At 32.5% G+C, this 21030-nt stretch overlaps 1 protein-coding gene across 3 annotated transcripts in view; it reads right to left on the reverse strand.

Annotated features, from left to right (window-relative positions):
* The window catches only part of LOC119633856 (neurotrimin), a 57113-nt gene that overhangs the window by 19922 nt on the left and 16161 nt on the right, over positions 1–21030 (reverse strand). For 2 of the 3 annotated variants that reach the window (XM_038027640.1, XM_038027641.1), the window contains 6 exons: positions 18837–18995; positions 18392–18520; positions 16184–16318; positions 5357–5506; positions 904–990; positions 399–671 (listed from right to left, as the gene is read on the reverse strand). In XM_038027640.1, coding sequence (XP_037883568.1) covers positions 399–671; positions 904–990; positions 5357–5506; positions 16184–16318; positions 18392–18520; positions 18837–18995 — 933 coding nt within the window. The remainder of the gene's footprint in view (positions 1–398; positions 672–903; positions 991–5356; positions 5507–16183; positions 16319–18391; positions 18521–18836; positions 18996–21030) is intronic. The other variant, XM_038027642.1, reaches the window with a different exon arrangement.

A 21030-nucleotide genomic window follows, 5' to 3' on the forward strand; every position in this document is an offset into this window, starting at 1 on the left:
AAAATTTATTTGCTTGGAATTCTTTAAACCCTTACCGTACAACTTATTACAATTTACAAGACATAAGAAGATAGGTTAGCATCTTGTATATGCGAGTTTGTTTTGCTTTTTCCCTTTGCTTGCTTTTCTTCTTTTTTTTTTTTCTTTTTGCTTTACTAGTAAATGCTTCGAATTTACTACTTGTGTATGATTCAATACATTACGATACATTTCTCATATGAGAGTATGGGTGCGCCTGTGTGCATAGATATTTTACGGTTCTAACAAATAGGATTCATTGTTATGTTTACGTTGTGTTGCTTGCGTCGATGGCGTTATATGTGTTGTTATAGTGTTAGTGATTGTGTTTGCTACTTTACCTCTTTGCTTGTTGTACTTACGTTTACTGCTAAGCTTACCTTGCCGATTGTAATGTTGTTCTCTTAGTACGTAATGATCCTGTTGTTGTTGTGTATTCCATAAGCTCGATGTTGCACCCACGTATACATTATTCATGGCAGTTTGTTGTTGGATTGCTTGATGAAGTTGATGCTGTTGTTGTTGTTGCGGTAATTCCATTCTTGATTTTGTACGTTGCAATTTGTGATTGTAGTTGCTGTTGTTGTTGTTGTTATTATTATTATTATTATTTTGGTTATTTTTATTATTTTGTTGAAAATTGTAACGTTGTTCTGTGTGCATTGAAAAATTTATGGAATTAGTTTTTGTCATTACAGTAAATTTACATAATTTGAAAAATTCCACAACAATAACGACATATGTACATAGATGCTTATACGTATATATATATATATGTAAAATATATGTGAACAGAGACGTTCAAAGAGAAAAAACATATGTACATATCTGAGAATATATATATGCATCGATATGCTTATAAGATATAGACTAATGTGTGCATACCTTTATGGTACTTTTGCTGAGACATAGGTGCTGTTGTTGTTGATACTGTGGGTGCCAAAGTGGTGACAGTTGTCGTTTGTGGTATATCTGAAATTTAAAAGAAAAAAAAAAAAACAAAAAAAAGTTTTTGTTTTAAAAACTTACAAAACAATTCGAAACCAAATTGAGCAAATATTTAATTCCTATTAAGTAGGAAAAGAATTAAAAAGAAATCAGAAGCATAATTAGAAATAAATAAGTAAACAGATGCAACAACAAATTATAATATAAAAAAAAAATTAATACGATATATCTTCAAAGCATGGATTGCTCTCTACCATAAAACTAAGCAACATAAAACGAAGGACACATATGCGTTCATAGTCCCTTCAGTCACTTTAAACACGCGTACAGATGGATTCTGCCCACTGGCTTATTAAACATTCCTGGTCAACGAAGAGAGAGAGAGAGAGAGAGAAAGAAATTTGTTTAACTTATGCAAGGTAAACTTTACATCATATCTCCCTTTTTCATGATAGACGATTGATAATTAATGCAAAGGCATACGGCGGTTGGACAAAAGTGCAGATTGCTCAAAGTGATGAAGACGGCTTTTTAATGCGTGACGAACGCGCAATTCTCTTATAATCCGGCAGTTCCCTGAGTCGAGCAGAAAGCCCAATCGCATAAAACGCCAACTGTATCACGTGCAAACAACTTCGTAGTGCAACATCGTGACCGTAATATGTTACAATCCCGACATATCACTGATATGTATTTTCAATTAATTTTTTCCGCTCTTTGCATTTCTAGATAATGAATTTGAAAGAAAGCATCGATTTCGGTTAACGGTCGTCGTATAGAAATTACTTGTACATGTACTTGTTTGTTTCAGTAGTGTGAGTAAAATTGTAAAATTTTTAAACGTTAATTTTTAAACGATTTTGGTTAAATGCTCTCTGTTTAATGCTAACTTTTGGTGAAATCAGAATGTTCCGTTGATAAGCATAAAAGATAGAGCTAAGGAATTTCCACGACTTGGACCTAGTATATAAACATATATAAATTAAATGCAATACTAGGTGTACCTGGCCACCTGTTACTACGACCCGGTGTATGGAACTCGTAAAACGAGGAACGAAAGTCCATATATATTTAAGTATCGGTAGACTCTGCTGCCCTTTTCATATAATAAATAATTATCGACATGTTTTTTGTATATATGTTGCATTGTCGCATGCGGATAAAGCTCAAAAAGGCGGGCTGTACTTAAAAAGGTGACCCTTTGAAGATGGAATATTGGTTTAAAACTTCAAACTAAAGAACTTTCATGGATTTCAGATTTTGGGCATAGGAACATTTACATATTTATTATTATTTAGATGATACGCATAGTATAGGTGAATATGAAGACATGAAAATAATAAAAAGTAGAGGAAGTTTTCAAAATAATTTCTGATTTTGTTAGTTGACGATGGGCCATTATACTATATTTTTGCTCCCCTCTAAGACAGACTTTGCATGTATTCATGTGAAATTTTAGAGCACAGTTTCCTTTTCCTGCTTTGGGTGCATCTGTAAGGTGATTAAAAGCGTTTTGAAATCTTGATGGTAGCCATCGATTGTATGATTGACATTTCAGTTTTTGAGAGCGTCGCATGACTTCAAATGCAATTAGTGGTGGACGAGTTAAGAGAAAGACGGCCATGTCAAAATCTATTCAATGCTTTCTAATGCAGCAAGTGTTATAGCAAACAAGTCCTTACTCTTCAGAGATAGTTGTAATAATCCATTGTTTAAAAAAATTCTCGTTTGCAAGTAAACTTTTTCCACCTCATCGAACTGTGTTCTACAAGATCTTTGTACTAAAGTCTCCCCCAAAACAACAATACACTTTGGCATTCGTATCCTTTTTTTATATATATATCGCAAACTGCTTATATCCGCAGATGGCTTTTTAGCTGCAAAAAAATGAAAAAATAAAAATCGATATCACTTTAGCTTTTTTTTCAATTTTATATATTCCAATTCATTCATTTTAAAGACAATCCGACTCTATGGTTAGCCACGGTCCACCATTAAATACCCTACACGATTCTAAGAGATTCATATAAGAAATTCTCGAAATAAGGTCTTATCTGGGAAGTCATCAAAATGGTGACTCGATCCAAAGCATATCCAATAGCGTGCGACCTTGGGCCAAAGTACGTCACTGCATCAAATTTCATATCCAAAATATTGCGGCAGTTGAATACAAGAAAATGAGAAGGTCAGAAGGACATGCAGACTCAAATCGACTTAGAATAAATTTCTGAGAATGATGATCACTGCATATAACCGCCCAAATTTAAAGTATGCACCACAACTGGGATAGGATGTTAAGGATGCTTTGAATATCAAGAAACAATCAACAGAAAACCAAACAGAAAAGTTCAAATTGATGTAAGCATATCAAGCAAATTTATCGGTAACGCGCGAACCGGATGTCGCTGCATATAGTCTGCAGGATATTTTAGAAGTAAATTTGCGAGAACTGACAAACCGAGGGCGCTTGAATACCAGATAGACGATGACAAAGTCAAATCGTTTGGTGTTCCAAGACATAGTGTATAGTGTATTTCCTTCTTCTAAAATAGTTGACATTCTCCAAGGGAGTGAAGGAAAAAGCGTACGACAACTCATCAATTCATCACATATGCTAGTTATTGGTTTTCCAATGCAAACTCAATCAATAATGCATGTAGATGTATGTGGCAACTTTAATATTATATCAAAAATTAATTTCATGCAAATTGCTAAAGGAAAGATATAATTTCGAAACAAGTTCGTTAAGATAAGAATCCAACAAACAACATATGGCATGAAATTATTAACCTCTGCTCCTCTGACCATTTATTTATATCTATTTACTTCGACCTTTGGAGACATGCCATACGACAGGTTTAAATTAATCTTTCTCTTTTTCCTCCATTTTGTGTTGTGTTACGAAGAAATCTATATTAATTCACTCTGAGCAAAGTGTAAACAAAATTTCAGTTAGTGTTAGTAATTTTCCATACATAACAAATGACAAAATTAACACATATAAGGGCACTCTTAATATATGTTTATGAAAGCATTGTATTCTCGTTCAATAAAACAGCAACAACAATAGGAACAGCTATGCAACAATAGTAACACTTACAACCACAATATTTCATCTTGGTTGGTGTTTTTTTTTTTTTGCTTTTTGTTGTATATGTGGGTGGTTACAGATTGGTATACATACTTTAGCTTTAATTGATTCAATGTTTTTTCAGCACAACAACAACAACAACAACAACAGCAATAACAACAATAACGACAACAAGTACACAACAAGTATGTATATATATGTATACATGGTATATATAATAAATATATATATATATATACAATATATATATAAAATATATATAAAATATATAATTTTTTACATATTTATTATTATGCTCATGTAAACACAATAGTCTGACGTTTAAACTTCTACTTGAGTAAAACGTGTTTGTGTTCATGTGTGCGTATAAGTTTCTGCGTTTATATCAGTGTTTTCTTTCAGAAATATTAAGCTTGTGTGTCATGTTGCGTACGAATGAATGAATGGTTGGACTTTTATTTTGTGCATGTCTCAGGATATACACTACAATGAAATTATAATGAATAATTAAATATTGTGTCAGGATGTTACAAACATGAGATGCTTTTATAGGCAGGAAATTAAATCAATCACTGACGATGCCAACAAAAGATTTCAAAGCGTATACATGAAGATGAAGAAGAGCGGCACCATGAGAGAGCCGGCAGCACGAAATCAAGTTATTATAAATGCAACGATATTAACTTTAGCTATAAAAAGTCAAGAATGAAATTTAATTATGTGTTCAAAGCAGACACGAAGGAATTCTTCTGCATCACGCTTTACTTTTATTGATATTAATGATTTGAATAATGTATTTTAATATAAGTGTAAGTGTAAAAGCAATGTCTTGATCCTTGTTATTTTATGCGGTCAGCCTCTTCTCGACTATAGATTGTTAATAACAATCTTTTTCGCTTTTATCTGATAAGTTATTTGTTTTTTTTTTTTTTTTTTTTTTTAATTAAATTAAATTTCATTGATTGATTTTAACGCTTTGTGGCTTCTGCATTGTTTTATCCGACTTTATCTTATTACCAACTTCCTCTCTTCCTCTGTTATTTAATCTTTGTTCTGTCTCTGTGACTTTGTGTCCATAAATCCATTCCTTTCGCAAACAGACATGTGGACATATGCATCAGTGCCAATTATCTCCTCATGTCAATTTATATTGTTATACATTTCTTTCTTACCCTTCCATATATGTATGTTTTTAATTAACTATACGCACACAAACTGATAAATGTTTATCATTGACAATAACAACAATAACATATATATACGTCTATATAAAGTGTACAGAGAGTCAACTTTACTTACGATATAATTTAATTGTACCATCGGTATCGCCGAGAGAATTCTTTGCCACACAACGATATGAACCGAAATCATGTACTTCCACCTCGTTTATGGTCAAACGCATTGTTATTTTATATCCATTCTCATACGTTTCCGGTATGAAGCGTTCACCTATGTTTACAAATAAAAATGAGAGTGAAAACAAAGAAGAAACAAAAAAGAAAAACAAAAAAAAAAAAGAGTAAATTAATACTGATGAATACTAGAAGTTTCGGAAAATCTATTATAAAGTATTTAATTTCCATTAATTTTGACTTTCATATCATTTTATTTTGATTTAAATTGGTCCATTACGCTCGTTGAGAATACATTTGTAAAATATTTGAATATCGAAACAAATAAGTAAACCATATTCGCCTTACAACTTCTCTAGCATATTCACCGGCTGAACAATCGTAAAGCATTTTCATTGACTGCAGCCATATGAAGCAGACGCAGCAGTGAGCATTTATGTTTCAAGTCTTTTAAAAATATTATTAAAAAATTTCCCACAGACATTTTATAAGTTGTGTTTTCAAATTTTCATTGTTTGTTAGTTTTGTTTGTTATTTCCATAAGCCGATAGTCTTAGATGCAAATAATTTAAGACTTTAGTCTTAGAATTCATTTCTCTGCCCAAATTAATAATAACAAGTAAGTAATTTATAATTGCCGGTGGCCGAATCTCGCACACCCAACACTATGCCATTCGCATTGCACTCTCCACATTGTACTCCTCTTATTTGGCACTCAGATCGCTGATGATATTAAATAAAAATATAATCCATCAGGTCGCGGTGTCCATCATATGCATTCATCAGAATTAACCAATTTTTACGCAGATAATACAGCTTCGTAAGAGGAATGTACCGAATAGTTTCATTGCGTTGTACCTTATGACAAATAAGCATAAAACCTCAAAAAAGTGAAAAAAATAAAATTTATTCACTTATAATCTTGTGTGGGCATGGCCGATTTTTTCCATTTTTTTCACGTAATAAGTAAAGTATTTCGCAAAGTAAATGTGAAAAGTTCCAGCTCTCTAACTTTTACAACCTCCGAGCCTAAGCATGCCACAAGTCCCACGCATTGTTTTTGTGAAACGATTTCTGTGTCTTAATAACCTTGGCTTATAACAAAGCTTGGAGAATTTTGTTGCGACTATTGCAAATTTGGTGCAAAATCGAAAATAAAACCAATAAACAATAAAAAAAACTACAATTTTCAAACATCAAAGATATTAAGCGGTTTTTATGAAACCGCTAGCGACGATACATTATTCGTTGCAAATGTATACTGTAGCTTTATAAAGCCCTTTCTTAAACTTGGACACTATTAATTCGACTTTTTCTGTTTTTGAACCCATCTCGTATTTCGGAATATTCTATTCTATTCAATGATTATTTACTACTAAGTCCAAGTCAACTTTCTTTTTTTTTTTGAACCCACCTCGTATGTCGAAATATTAGATTTCTGTTTTAACGCGATGACTATTCACTATTAAGTCCTAGTCAACCTTTTCTTCCTTTTGAACCCGTCTCGTACATCGGAACATTAGATATCTATTTCAGTTCAATGACTATTTACTACTTGGTCTATGTCAACTTTTTGTTTTTTTTGAACCCACCTCGTGTATCGCAATATTAGATTTCTGTTTTAACGCGATAACTATTTACTACTAAGTCCAAGTCAACTTTCTTTTTTTTTTTGAACCCACCTCGTATGTCGGAATATTAGATTTCTGTTTTAATGCGATGACTATTTGTTTTAAATCTCAATAAATTTTTGCAAAATATATTAAAATTCAACTCATGTTAACTAAAACAGATGAAATTGCCTGAATTACAAAGAAAACAATATCTCTCACCCATCTGCTCCGTTGTAATGTGATAAACGGAAAACTAAAAATAAAAAAAATTAAATTAAACTCAAGGTTTCTTTAACTAGGAAATAAAAGATGATGAAACGTGCTTCTTTACAAATCGGTTAAAATGCAGAAATTGTTCTTTAATTTTTTGTATTTTTTTTTTTTTTTTTAATCAAACACTTTACTTTACTTCTACGAAATGAGCACTACATCGATAAATGGCGTCCCGGAAGAGTGAAGAGTTTAACATGTGCGGTAATCGCAACCCCTCGTCTTTATCTCATATTTTCCGTTTAATTTGATAGACTGCACAAAACTTATCTCTCACTTAACAGCGATCCTAATGCAAGTCTAAAGTTAATTTAATATCGTATACATATTGATTTAATAACTTTCTCTAGTGTTTCTTGTTTACGAAATTTGTTTAAACTTCTATACATTAGAGGTTTTCGCATAGAAAACTTCTCCTCCACCCGTTTGTCCTGCCCTGCCCTGTTGCTTAATTTAATATTTTCGTAGGTTCATGAGAGAGAGGTTAGGCGCAAACAGTCGAATGTGTATTTGAATTTAAGATCTCCGAAGAGTTTGTGCAGAAGTTTTTCCATTACTTTGCCAACATTTTCTGGTTTCTAAAGACAAGCATTATAGATGTACTCTGATATCTTTCTTATTTATTTATATATTTTATTAAAGGAGTTAGTTGCTTACTTGCTTGCTTGCTTGCTTGCTTGCTTGGTAGCAACTGCTTGGTCACCAAAGTGTTAGTTTTGATCCATTATATTTCAAATTATGTTTACATTGAAAACTAGGTTAACTAATTGTAAAGTATTTGTTATTGTTGGGTTTTCGTTATTGCTGTTTCTATGATTGTTGGTGATTATCTAGTAAATTAAGTTTTGTGGTCGAAATGCAAACCGAAATAAATAGATTTACGCACATCATTGATATCGACCAAGTTTAAGTTTATGGATGCATATGTGTGTAAACAATTTGAAGAAAATAACATGAAGTGTATACGGATATATACGGTACAAATATTTACATATATATATACATATATATATATATGTATATATATAGTAAGCAATTTTGTATAAATGTGTGTCAAGTTAGATTAAAACAGAAATTTCCTGCACTACGCACTCTATGCACTATTATGTGTTAAGAGAAACGTTATATATATATTTACAAATGCGCATATCTACTTCAAAAACTAGGCACCAGAAATGAAATCATTTAAGAAAATAACATTTAAAACCTGTTATTGTTCTTGTTCTTATTTATGAATTTTGTTGTTGTAAAGAAAGTTAAAATATATATATATATATATGATAGAGTAAACAAATATTGGAGATAGTAAGAGAGAAACCTGCATGATTTTCATATATAAATCCTGTATACTAAGTAAATAATAAAAACTATCTATAAATGTATATCTTTGGGCGTATATGTGTGTTAGTAAATTTTGTACTATTTGTATTGTTTAATACGACTGCTTTCAGAAGTGTGTGTCTCTCATGCATGTTTTTGACTTTGATAAAATTTGAACAAATAAAAGGTTTCACTCGCAATACCAAGCGAAGTGATCTGTGCTTTGACTCAGACAATGAATTACAAACTTAGTTACTCCTCGTATATTTTGTATATATTATATATAAATGCGTATGTTCTTCAAGTGTAAATGTATACATTTTTGAGTTTGTGGGTTTTAGACAATTTGTGATAATATTTGTATTTAATTTATACTTAAAGCATTGTCAAGTTCTATTGAAATATTGTGAAGATTTTCCAAGGTTCGCCGCAAAGTAATTTCGGTTTTTTTTTTGACGAAAAGCAACAAACTTCAAAAGGTGATACATTTTCGATTAAATGAGATGATTTACGGTTTCTTTTTTTTTCACAATTGCATAATTTTGCATTCATAGATGTTTTGCATCCTATCAAACAAAGAGTGAGGAAAATGCAAATTGGGATGTGTGTGAGCTGTGTTAGACTAGTGAAAATTTCTATCATTCACATAATGTTTTAGTTTTTGGATTACGTGAAAACCACAAATTCTCAGTAGGATAGCTTTGTTTTGCATCGTAAACAAAAGATTGTTTCGCCGCCTTTGTTGTGCAAATTATGATACTGAGTATACCCTCTACAGTGGGCGATCAAATACAGACAATTTCTTTATAAAAAAAAAAAAAACAAAAAAAAATATTATTATTATTATTGTTACTATCTATTTTAATCATTGTATTATTACTATTATTTTCTTTGTTGTATACTCCCTTTTTAATCAATTTATTATCTCTTCCTTACACAGAATTATATAATCCAAAGTATATATATTGTTATTACCATGATTATTACTCTTATTATTATTTTGTATTTTTACGATGCTCAGCTTAAAACTATGAATTCCGAGCCGTTCTCGGGTGTACTACACAAGGTAGTTGGACTCAGTTCCACCTTACTCAGCTCAAAGGTGGAAATTCACTCATTGCACATCGGGTGTTTACCAAGGACTTGGGCTCAGTACTTTCCATTAGCAATTGCATTTATTTGTGGCAAGCTCGTTGAGGAGAGCAGCACCTCAGCCTTCAGCAGTAAACTATATATTTCTAAGTACGTTAGGCCTTTAATTGCAGTCTTTGCCACTACTCGCGCACATGATATAACGATGGGAGTTTTAATAATTCTTTCCACATCTCCTTCAAGTCCTACATATATTTATACATGTCCTTTATATGTTTTATCAGCTCCATGTGTTATATGTTATTTTATATTACATTATAATTTTTCATTATTATTATAATTGCGTTGTTTTCTTTATTATCATCGTTGTCATTATTTTTATTAATTTTGTTAATTTTTATTAATTTTGTTGTTATTAGTTTTGTTAATGTACAGATAATAATTTAGGAAAAGTTAAAGGGGGAAGCTCACAGCCAATTATTATGACGTAAATGACCCAAACATCCATCATCGAAGAGCATTAAGTTTTTGAACAAACCAGCATCTAATACTTTTTAGCAAACCAAACAAAGTGTGCGTAAAGTTCTACATTATTGCTGTCCTGCATAATTTTTTTAAAATATATTAATTTTATTATCTTTCCTTCGTTTTCTTCCGTGAAGGAATTAAACAAACATAGTATAAATGCGAAAAAAAAAAATGATAAAACTTCTTCTCTCGTTGTTCAATATTCCTTGCCATCACCAAAATCACTTGCTTTAAGAAGATCCATCTTATCGCATAAATGTTCACCAAAAGCCCATTTAAAAAAGTTGTGATTCTATTGAATAAATTTTTTAATTTTTTAATTCGTATTTAACGAGCCCAATATGTGTGCGGTAGATTTGGTGATTACAATAATTCTTTGTCTTTTCGAAACTTGTAAGAATCTATTTAATTATGGTTGTTGATTTGATCATTACCAATTCCATTTTCTTGAACAAAAATCCTTTAGATTGAAAATTTTGAAAAATACAGTCACTTGTGCAGTCTGCTACATTGTTAACTTCACAAGTTTCATTTATCCTTTCTATAAGTTCTAACAAATGTCTTTCTATGAAGACAATTCCGAAGTACAATAGACTACAGTAGACTACTGTTCACTTTTAGATAACCTATATCACCCTGCAATTATTCGATTTTTTCAAAAAAAAGATTTATATGGGAGGTGATCGAAAGAGTGGTCCGATCCAACCCATTTTCAATACTGCCCGTCCTCCGGCCAAAACGCTTCAGTTTACCAGATTTAATTAGAATACCTTACCGGCCTATAGGTTGAACACAAGAAAACAAGACAGACAGGAGGACAGACAAGCTTAAATCAAGTCAGAATGTAATTCTGAATCGGCCGGCTATGTCTCGGTGTCGCACATATACGCACAAACTTAAGAGAAAATAATGCTTAGGTTACTTAGCCAGCGCATGGCCAAGACATTATTGCATTATACGATTATAAAAAATTAATGAGAATCTTAACGAAAACTCTTTAAACCAACTCTTGCAACCTGAAATAATATAAAATACTTTCTTGCCAACCTAATTTTAAAGAGTTACATAAAACAAAGTTAACACAATGTGTATCTTTGTCTTTATTTCTGTAAAGTATTGATATTTGAACATTGATTAAATCATAAATTTCTTTTCAAAGATATTAAGGTAAAATATTATAAGAATTATGTATTTATTGCACGTACACCTTTAAAAATCAAATACGCATAACAAGCAATTGTTTCTTTTGCTTTCATTTATTTCTAAAATTCATTGCATACAAGAGCTTCTGGCATGGAATTGTACAAAGCTACACTTATTTCCACGTTTCTCGTATTAAAAGTTTAATTAAAAATGCACAGTACTAATTCTCAAAAAAAAAAAAAAAAAATACGAAGAACTTTATAAAATAATCGATTACCTAAACGGTAAAATTAATATGTATGTATGTATGTATTATTGGAAAAGAGAAAGTGCTGCCATTTTGCCAGCAATGCCCTTACGCCGTTTTGCTTCTTGGAACTAATTTAATATTCCGCAAGCACCTAAAAGTAACAGCAATCTGGCAATGGCCAGCTCTGCTAATGTGAAAGAGAGCCTTCGAGAGCTTCCAGGTAAGCTATCACAATTTTCAACAAATTGATCAAGATATTTGCAGTGTGTCAGTGTCGGCATTTCTTCTTGCCATAATACCGTAAGCCACTTGTCTTGCAGGAATATATGAAGATAAATGTATAGAACAACCAGAAGGACTTCAGAGTTAACGATCGGTTCAAAATGACTGTCTTAATTGATCTACCCATGCCTGTCAGTCCGGCGTTCCTGTGTTTAAGATGAAAACATTTTTTAAAGTAAAAAACATAAACCCTTAATAAATATTTTATACCTGGTATGTTAAGTTCTTTGGCGTGTATAGACACGCTGAGAAGAACTTGAGATAGACGCATCTTTTATTATAACGATTTATTCAGAATCCCTTTCTGAGTAGATCTGTCTGTCTTTTCGTCCGTTGGACAACTGTCCTAGTATTCTTGTATTCAAGCTATGGACTGCAATTTTTAAAATAATTTCATCAAGTTAGGTGCACCGATGTGTTTTGGCCCAAAGAAGCCTTATTTTGAAAAGTAGATATATAAATAACTGTATTAAATGATCTGGTCTTGAGCCCTGGCCTAGTGGTTTTTTGTTTATGTTGTATTGGGTTTTTTTTTTTTAATATATTATTTATTTTACATCATACTTTTCTTCTAAATTGCTCCAATTTCTAGCAGTAGAGTGTGAAATAAACTTTGACTCTTGGTGTAAAAGCCCAAAGCGGATCACAACAGCTTTGGAAAATTACCTAAAATGCTTTGTGTACGTGTGCTAATAAATTCTATAAAAAATGCTTCGCAACTTATGGCAGATAACATTTTTAAAGAGAAGGCGAATAATCAAAAGTCAAAAGAGAAAGAAGTAAGAAAATTATATTCGCCAGCACATGGCTGCATGCATCTTTTATACCCACATTACGTTAAATAAATGTATGCAAATGTTCTTGCGGGTAAAGAGTAGAATGCACTAAAATTTTTCTTTCTGAAAATAAAAGTATTCTCACTTATTATTGTATTGTGGACGTTTTCTTTGAAGGATTTGGACCATTTTCAATGTCAACCTGCGTGCAATAACTTGCAATGCTTTTGCTGAGTTCGAAGCCGATATATTCATTTTCGCCACCAAGAGGATATACATCGAAGATATTATACAATTGACAGACGGACCTGCTTAGGCTTCTGGGCGTTGCAAATGCTTTGAGAAATTAAATATATCACCAGCCTACGATGGTGGGCATAAAGAACATTTTGAGTATTAAAAGAAGTAAAAGCATTCCTTAACAGTTTAAGTATTAATTGTTGATAAAATTTTTATTTTTACCATTGCGAGTTTTATTTACTGATTGCAACCATTTTAAGAGTCGATATACAAGAGTCGATAAAAAACGAAGAAAACATAATGGTTAACATGAGAGGAGGTGAATAAAGCAAAAAAAAAACAAAAAATATTATATTCAGTTGTGAGCGAATCTTTTATAAAATATAAATGGAGATCAGATGTATCAGTTTCAGCTTACAAGTGATGAGCAAAAGACAAAGAAAACAACGCCGTTCGCAGCTTTTATTGCATTGTAGTCCTATCTTTCGACCAGTTCGCAATTTCTTTTGCAAATTTGTAAGCGACATCTTCATTTTTGCCACAGATAGTATCTGATTGGGCAGAAAGACAGAGGGACGGACGAGTAGACGGACGCGCTTAAGAGTATTCCGAATGTGACACTTGTCAAGAATGCATGTATACAGGATATATACAGGATTTTAGAAGCTTGCTTCCACGCGTTACAAAAGTTTTGCAGGGTAGGTGTGGCCAATTTCTTCCATTTTTGTACAGTTCCTAAGATCGCCGATAGAAAAGACGTTCAAATTGTTTGTGGGTATGGCTGCTGTACTCTCTGAGCAATGAGCAAGAAACTATTTTTTTTCATTTTAAAAAGCGGGTATGTTCGCCATTTACGTAGTACGGCTCCTTCGACAGGGTTGTCCTATTTCCAAAACCAATTTGCCTGCAGGAATTTCAAAGGTTTCTGCCCAACAGCTTCATTTTTGTAACGGGTAGAGTATTTACAACAGACATTACATAGATAAACAGACGGACATGTTTGAATTGATCCATAATTTGCTGCTGATCAAACATATATATATACTCTATGGGGTCTTTGAAGTTTTCTTCTGCTGCAAAGATTTTAACAAAACGCATAAACCCTTCGTCTCTCGATGATGAGTACAAAAAGATGTAAATTACTTACGGCGAAATGAAAGATGAAAACAAGAAAATAAAAAATGGAAAAACTGCACCATATGTGTAAATAAAATGCAAAAATTGTTAAAACAAAAAAGCTATCATTATTGCAAAAACAGTTTTGCGTAACCTACATACAAAAAGTGCACTTGGTTGAAAACTGATGAAGAAAAGAGAGGAAAAAAATGCTTTAAGATCAAGTAACGAATTGTTTGGTGTGGAAGAAAAACTCAATAACATTCGACATTCCAATCATCGTCAGTACAGCTGACAGCAACAAGACGATAATGTCGTCCACTAGTTGCGAATATATCCAGAGTTTGCATTAATTTCTTATATGCATCGTTTTATTACACCCATCAAAGTTAATATACATTAGGTTTGATAGAAGTTTGCAATGCATAGCAACACGTGTCACAGACTCCACAAGCATTTTTAATTAGTGCTAATAGCAGAACGGCTTAGCTATGTCTGCTTGTCTTTTCCTCTTTTCAAATTGCTGTTATCGCAATTATATGTTTGCTGCCAAGTTGCTTCTCGATTTTGGAAATCAACGAAAACTATCCAAGATCTCCCTCGCATTCATAAAAAAAAAAAAAATAAATAAATGACAAATTATTCCTTTCTCTTTCCTTTTTATGCATCATTTGATGCAGGAGGTATATTAAATATTTGCTGACATATTGCATGTAATACTTGCAAGGGTTTGACCGATTCAGAATTGTTTCCCGAATCTATTTAATCTTTGCTGCCCGTCTGTCTTCGCATATTATCGCATTTAATCTATAGAAAGCAATTTTTGAGGTATTTAAACAAATTTGTTATAGCGTAAGCTTTCTACCACTACTCACTAACCTACGAAGAGAAGCAAATCATCCATGATTTGAAATGTATGCGATATGAATGATATGATAAAACCTCGATCAAGTGCATTAACGACGGATGAATATTAATGGATGTGATTGCTCTGATGCATTAGCCATATACATAAGAGTTCTTCTATACATTACTTTGTTTTATTTTTTTGGGTTCCTGTGAAATTTTACCTACATGTACATTGTGCGGAACTATGGGAGAGAGTTGCTCTTTTTATACCCATCGCCGGCTTATTTTCTCAAAACGTTTACAATACCCGGAAGGAAGTGTCGGAGATCCCATAAAGTGTATGTATTCCTGATCAGCATCAAATTACAAATCTTTCCGTCTGTCCGTGTGATGTCTGCGATAAAAATTCTTCTTAGCGCAAAAATGCAGAAAACGGCTACGAATTTGCTACAAAACGTTGCAAGTTCTTGCAAGCAGGTCAGTATTTAAATTTTGACCATTTTGACCCGACTACAGTACAACATAAACCGAGATCATCCCGCTTTTCAAAAATAAACTATGGTTTTTTCTGGTTACAAAAGAACAACAACGAATACAATGATAAAAATTTACATTTATGCTATTTATTATATGCATATTTCTATGCGTATATATGTGAACGGTCCTGCAGCATCTGTGCAAAAATGTAAGAAATCACCACGCCTACTCAATATTATAGAATGTTGAACCGCTGCAGCACTTAAAAAGGAGCTTCAAAGACCATAATAAAGCTTAGACGATATTGATCGGTATTAAGCGGGAAAAGACTCGTTGGCGGCGGAATGTAATATATTTTTTGTATAATTAAAATGGGGATATAGTGAAAGCGTAGAATAGATAACAAGCCGTGGAATCCACTGAATCAAATGTTTACATGTTTGTGTTTCTTTCGGCATCTTCAATTTGTTGGAATAACTGATGGACACCGATGCTATACATGGATGAGATGAGTTTTTTACTTTCTCTTCGGCAGATAAAATGCTTTACGGATCTGTAGATAAATTTTTTCTTGCTAAACCTGAATGTACGTCGAACAACCGGCGTAAATGCCGGCTTATTATTTGCAGGGGATTTTTATTAAAACATCTTTGCCACAGTTAAGAAAAAGTTTATTTTCAAGCAGTGGATATTTAATACGCTTACTAAACTTTTTCTCAATTATTTTTATTTCTTAAGCTTAAATATTTATGAATAGATGTGATGATGAGAGGCATATCCATGTATGTAAATGTCACAATGTTTTCTTACATACTCACCAGGTACTATAATTGTGTCATTTTTCATCCAATAGTTTATCGATTTAGGAAACGCTTCCGATTGACATTCTAATGTAATATTTTGCCCAATTGCTGCTCCAACTAATTGATTTTGTATCCAAATCATTGGGGGAACTATATACACAGCGTATAAGCGATTTGGAGAAGAAAAAAGCAAAAAAGATTAGCACGTGTTCAATGAATGGATTACAACATGCGGACGAGTTAAAAGCAAAAGAAAGTTGACATAAATAATTTACAGAGGCCAGGATGTGTTTTTTTAGTTTCGAAACTAAAAATTATTAGTGAAATTTTACTTTATAATAATTGTTTTTTTTTTTTTTTCTTTTTTGAAAATTTCTAATAATTTCCGGTTTCGAAATATGATTATTCCTAACGATAATTTAAATTGAAAACACATTATAAAAGGTGAAAGATGAAAGTTATATTCAAGTATCCGCTTTATACTTCCTTTAGCATACGCTATACAACATAAGTAATATATTTTAAACTTTGCCGCTGTCTACGGTTTACATGTTAAACTGCGGCTCCCGAAAACATTTCCTACATATTATTTACCTTTTCGTATTACAAAAAAAAAAATTGTTCATAGGGCTGAAGTACTAAGCTTTTGTACAACGGAAACTATATGTTGTGGCTCCCAACAGGAATGCATAAGATGTGTATGCGGCTTCGGTTAACAAACTCGTGCTTCCCCACTCCCCCGCTCACTACCACTTCAACAATATTTACATATATTCGTATGTAGATAGGATTTCGCTTTTTGGCGAAGAGTTTCTTTAATAATGAATGTGTTTTCATAATATTTAAACAATTTAAATTAAAGTTACTGTTAATTACATTACGCGCCGTCTTTAACAAGACTTTTATTCATTACTCGAAAAATAGCTCTCTTATGATTATTATAGTTAGTTGGTTGTTTTTGTTCTTTCACAACCTCTTCAATTAGCCTCTACTAGTATTTATTCTGTTTAAGATCTCTTTGTCAATTTAAAACTTGTTGATTACTATACAATGCAAACTGTTGTCGATCTTGCATATAAACGTGTTGTGCACATACCCCTGTGATCAGTAAGTAAAATGGCTCACAGATGTGTTTTATTTTTAATTCACTTCATGCTCGCCTCACTAGTATTTCCGTTTGCAGTTTACTCTTAAGTGCTTATTTAGTTTTTAATTCTTTACTTAAAATAAGTTAAGTAACATGAACGCAATACTTCCATGAGTAATTAATGTCAATAAGAAGTTAGTGATCTTAGGTAGAATACTTTTGAGCCGACTTAATACTAATAATGTTATATATTGAAATTCGTCATTAGGCATTATACCGTTGGCGTTTTTGGAGAAAAGAAGAAAAGTGAAAAAACTCACTTAGTCCCCTTACTGCTAATTTTTATACCGTACATGACTTGTTGCACATAGCACATTAACCTTTGGCGAATGTATGCAACATTCAAGCGGACTTGAGATAGATCCACCTTTTATGCACTACGCTTATATGTAGACTTGTAGGTTTATCCGTCCGTCGGTCTGTCTGATTTCTGTCTATGTACTTTTGTGTCTATTCTGCAGGTCACGAATTTTGACCTAAGAACGAATGCTACTGAAAAAGGTCTTCTCGGTTCCACGATTTAGGAAACCCGGGACTCCTTCCCTTCTCTTATTTAACAGATGATTTAATGTCTTCCAAACCGAGAGTTAGCTTCAATTTTGGGCATCCCTGTCCATATCCTACGCTACGATCAATCCATATCCGCCAATTCCTTAACCTCATCCTCTTCACCCCAATCCCTTAACTAGTAAGCAATTTAGTTAGAATGCCATGTTCGACCCATGCTGCAGTGGTCGGAGATATGTTAATTTTGTCTCAGTAAGAGCATCTGGGTCGATTCTAACGTTATCAAACTAGAAACCGATTAAAGACCAATGAAAAAGTAATATGGAGGAATTAATGCTATTTTCGTTTAATATATATTTTTTTTTTTTTTATTTGAATTTTACGAATAAGCAAATGTTACTTTCGTATTATTATAATATTTATTATCATTTTCGCTTTACAAAAACCACCTGAGCTTTGCAATGCTTAGCCATTTATGTCTACATTACCTTTGCATATAAATGTGAATGAATGTTTCGGTCTAACGCCTACGTAATTAGTTACTTTATGAATGCATGAACTATACTTACAATGCACAATCAACATGACGCGTTTGCTGACCGTTGGTGGTATACCATTCGAAGCTATGCACAGATAGGCGCCCATATTTAACCGATTCACTTTGGCGATAGTTAAAAATGAACCATTATAACTCATTACTGAGTAAAAGAGACAACAAATTTTACATTAATAGTAAATTACAATTTTTTCTTGTGCACTTTAAAGAGCAATTTAAAAAAAAACAAAACAAACAGAAAAAGACAGGTAGACAAGCAATACAGCTTTTAAATACAAAATTTAATATCTAAAAAGTAAGTGTTAACCACGCATCTTCACTTCAAGACGTCACGACATGACAAATTCCATATAGAAATGATTGTAGGAGTAGTAGAATGTAAAAAATCCTATAAAATTATTCTAGTATTTGCCTGTTAACTGCATTCATTTATGTGTGTTATGTGCATTTATACATACCTTCGGTGCCGTTTGGTATTGGTATCGGTTCACCACCCTCGCGCCGCCACGTTATCGTTGGTGTGGGTGAGCCCGTCGCAGCACATTTCAATGTAACATTTGAACCCTCACGTATTACCATATCAGTGCTGGTCGGATAATCTAAAATGTCTGGGGGCACTAAAATGGAAACACAAATGAATACACGTTAAAGGAACAAAGCCAATATCGTTCTCGACTGTATTATAATATATGCGACTTCATCTGACGCGTAATGCAAGCAATTTAATTGTTTTCACTATACGGAATACAAAAATCATAAATGCTTTCATTGTATTTGTATGTTATGCTATGTCTGCTCATGGCAACAGTTGATCGTAATGGCTTATATATATATATGTACATAACACTACAATTGTAGCAACAGCAATAATAATCGTATATATAATTGAGAAAAAAAGAAAAAAAAATAAATGAAACAAAGAAAAAAAGGATAAAAAATATTGAATGGCAAAAAGGGTTAAATAAAATTTTATGCATGCAATAAAAAAATGTATGTATGAGAGTGAGATTTTATAGCGTGTAAAGTGCAAGTCAAAGATAGATTAAATATAATAATAAAGAAGATATGTTTTAATTTTTTAATGACTAATACAGATTACAAAAGAAAATTGCAAATTGAAGAAAAATATTTGCCAAAAATATATCGAAAAGTAGAGAAGTAAGTAAGAGAACAACTAAGTTAACTAATAAGAGAGAATATTTTAGCCAAATTGAAACGAATTTTGAGAATCCGTCGACTTATAGAATTTTTTCTTCATTGTTAGATTATCTGAGCATAAATAGTAAGACAAGCGTGATCGTTTTCATTTTAAACCCTCTTAAGACGATTAATAATGAAAAGTTAGTTTGACATTTTCTATGGAACGCAGATAACGCATGCGCTCTGTACTAAGGCATAAACGACTACGTGCCGCACACTGCTTTTGTCCATCCGCCTTGAGCTTATTTGAGACATTGTTTGATACAAAATCACACTAAGGCGGCATCCTCAATCTAAGGTGAAGACGAACGTATCGTTTCGAGGTAATGCGATTCGGCATGGCTTTGACCCTTATGTAAAGCCACTAGTCGGCAGCATGCAGTCAGTCATATGTCAAGTTTTTTCAAATTTTCATGCTTTATATCACTTGTGGTACGATAATAAAAGTTTATGCGGGCGTATGTAACAACCAGAAGGACGTGAGATATTCCCACGTTTTATTATACCGATCGATTTAAGATGACTTTCTAAATCCAGCTAAGGGTCTCTATCTGTCTGTCTGCCCGTACGTTATGTTTCTTTACGTTCAACCTAGAGGTAGCAATTTTTTAAATATTTTCATGAAACTTAGTGCACTCACATATTTTGGACCGAACACCATTGAGAATGAATCGGATTGGACCACTTTTTCGAGCACTCAGCCTACTACATTAAACTAAGTAACGTAAGATATTTAATGGTAGGCCGCGTACGATTATAGCTTTTCCCCTTATTTTATCTATTTTGATAGAGTAGTACATAGCAACAACTTATGCAACTTGTGCCGACCATTAAAAGAAAAACTACTCCAGGATTTGGTTCGATTTTTCGACATTAGGACATTTTCCCTCTTATGAACCGGTTTAGGAAGCTTTAGTAGAAAATTGTTGCTTCCCATAAGCGCCAATGATCCTCATCCATGACTTATTGTCTCTCCGAGTAGATCATCCATTTTTATGACGATAGCATAAGACTGGGGCCATATGCCCCAGTTCCACTGAAGAGATCGGAAGTGCGTGTACTGTTTACAATTCTTCTAAAATTTTTTTATTAAAAAAAAGAGTTTCTCTTCTTAATAAAGAACAGAAACTAATAAAGACTTCCTGTGCGTGCACAGGAAGTCGCTTCAATTATGGTTTTATTTTTTGTTGTGTTCATATATATTTTTCTAATTTGTAATAATTTTTATTTATTCAAAAATTGATTAAAAACCACTCTCTGAAACGTATCCTGTTTGAGTTTTACTAATTTATTTGGATATATTTTCAAATAAAACCAAATTTCAAATGGCAATTGATGCCATGATATAGCAAATTATTGATGTAATAAAATTGCATTTTCAATGTATTGAGAGAAAACAAAAACATTTTAGTTCGGCTAGCAAGATTGTTAAATATCCTATACCTCTTCGTC

This window comes from Glossina fuscipes, unplaced genomic scaffold (genome assembly GCF_014805625.2).
Source record: "Glossina fuscipes isolate IAEA_lab_2018 unplaced genomic scaffold, Yale_Gfus_2 2, whole genome shotgun sequence".
Taxonomy (NCBI): domain Eukaryota; kingdom Metazoa; phylum Arthropoda; class Insecta; order Diptera; family Glossinidae; genus Glossina; species Glossina fuscipes.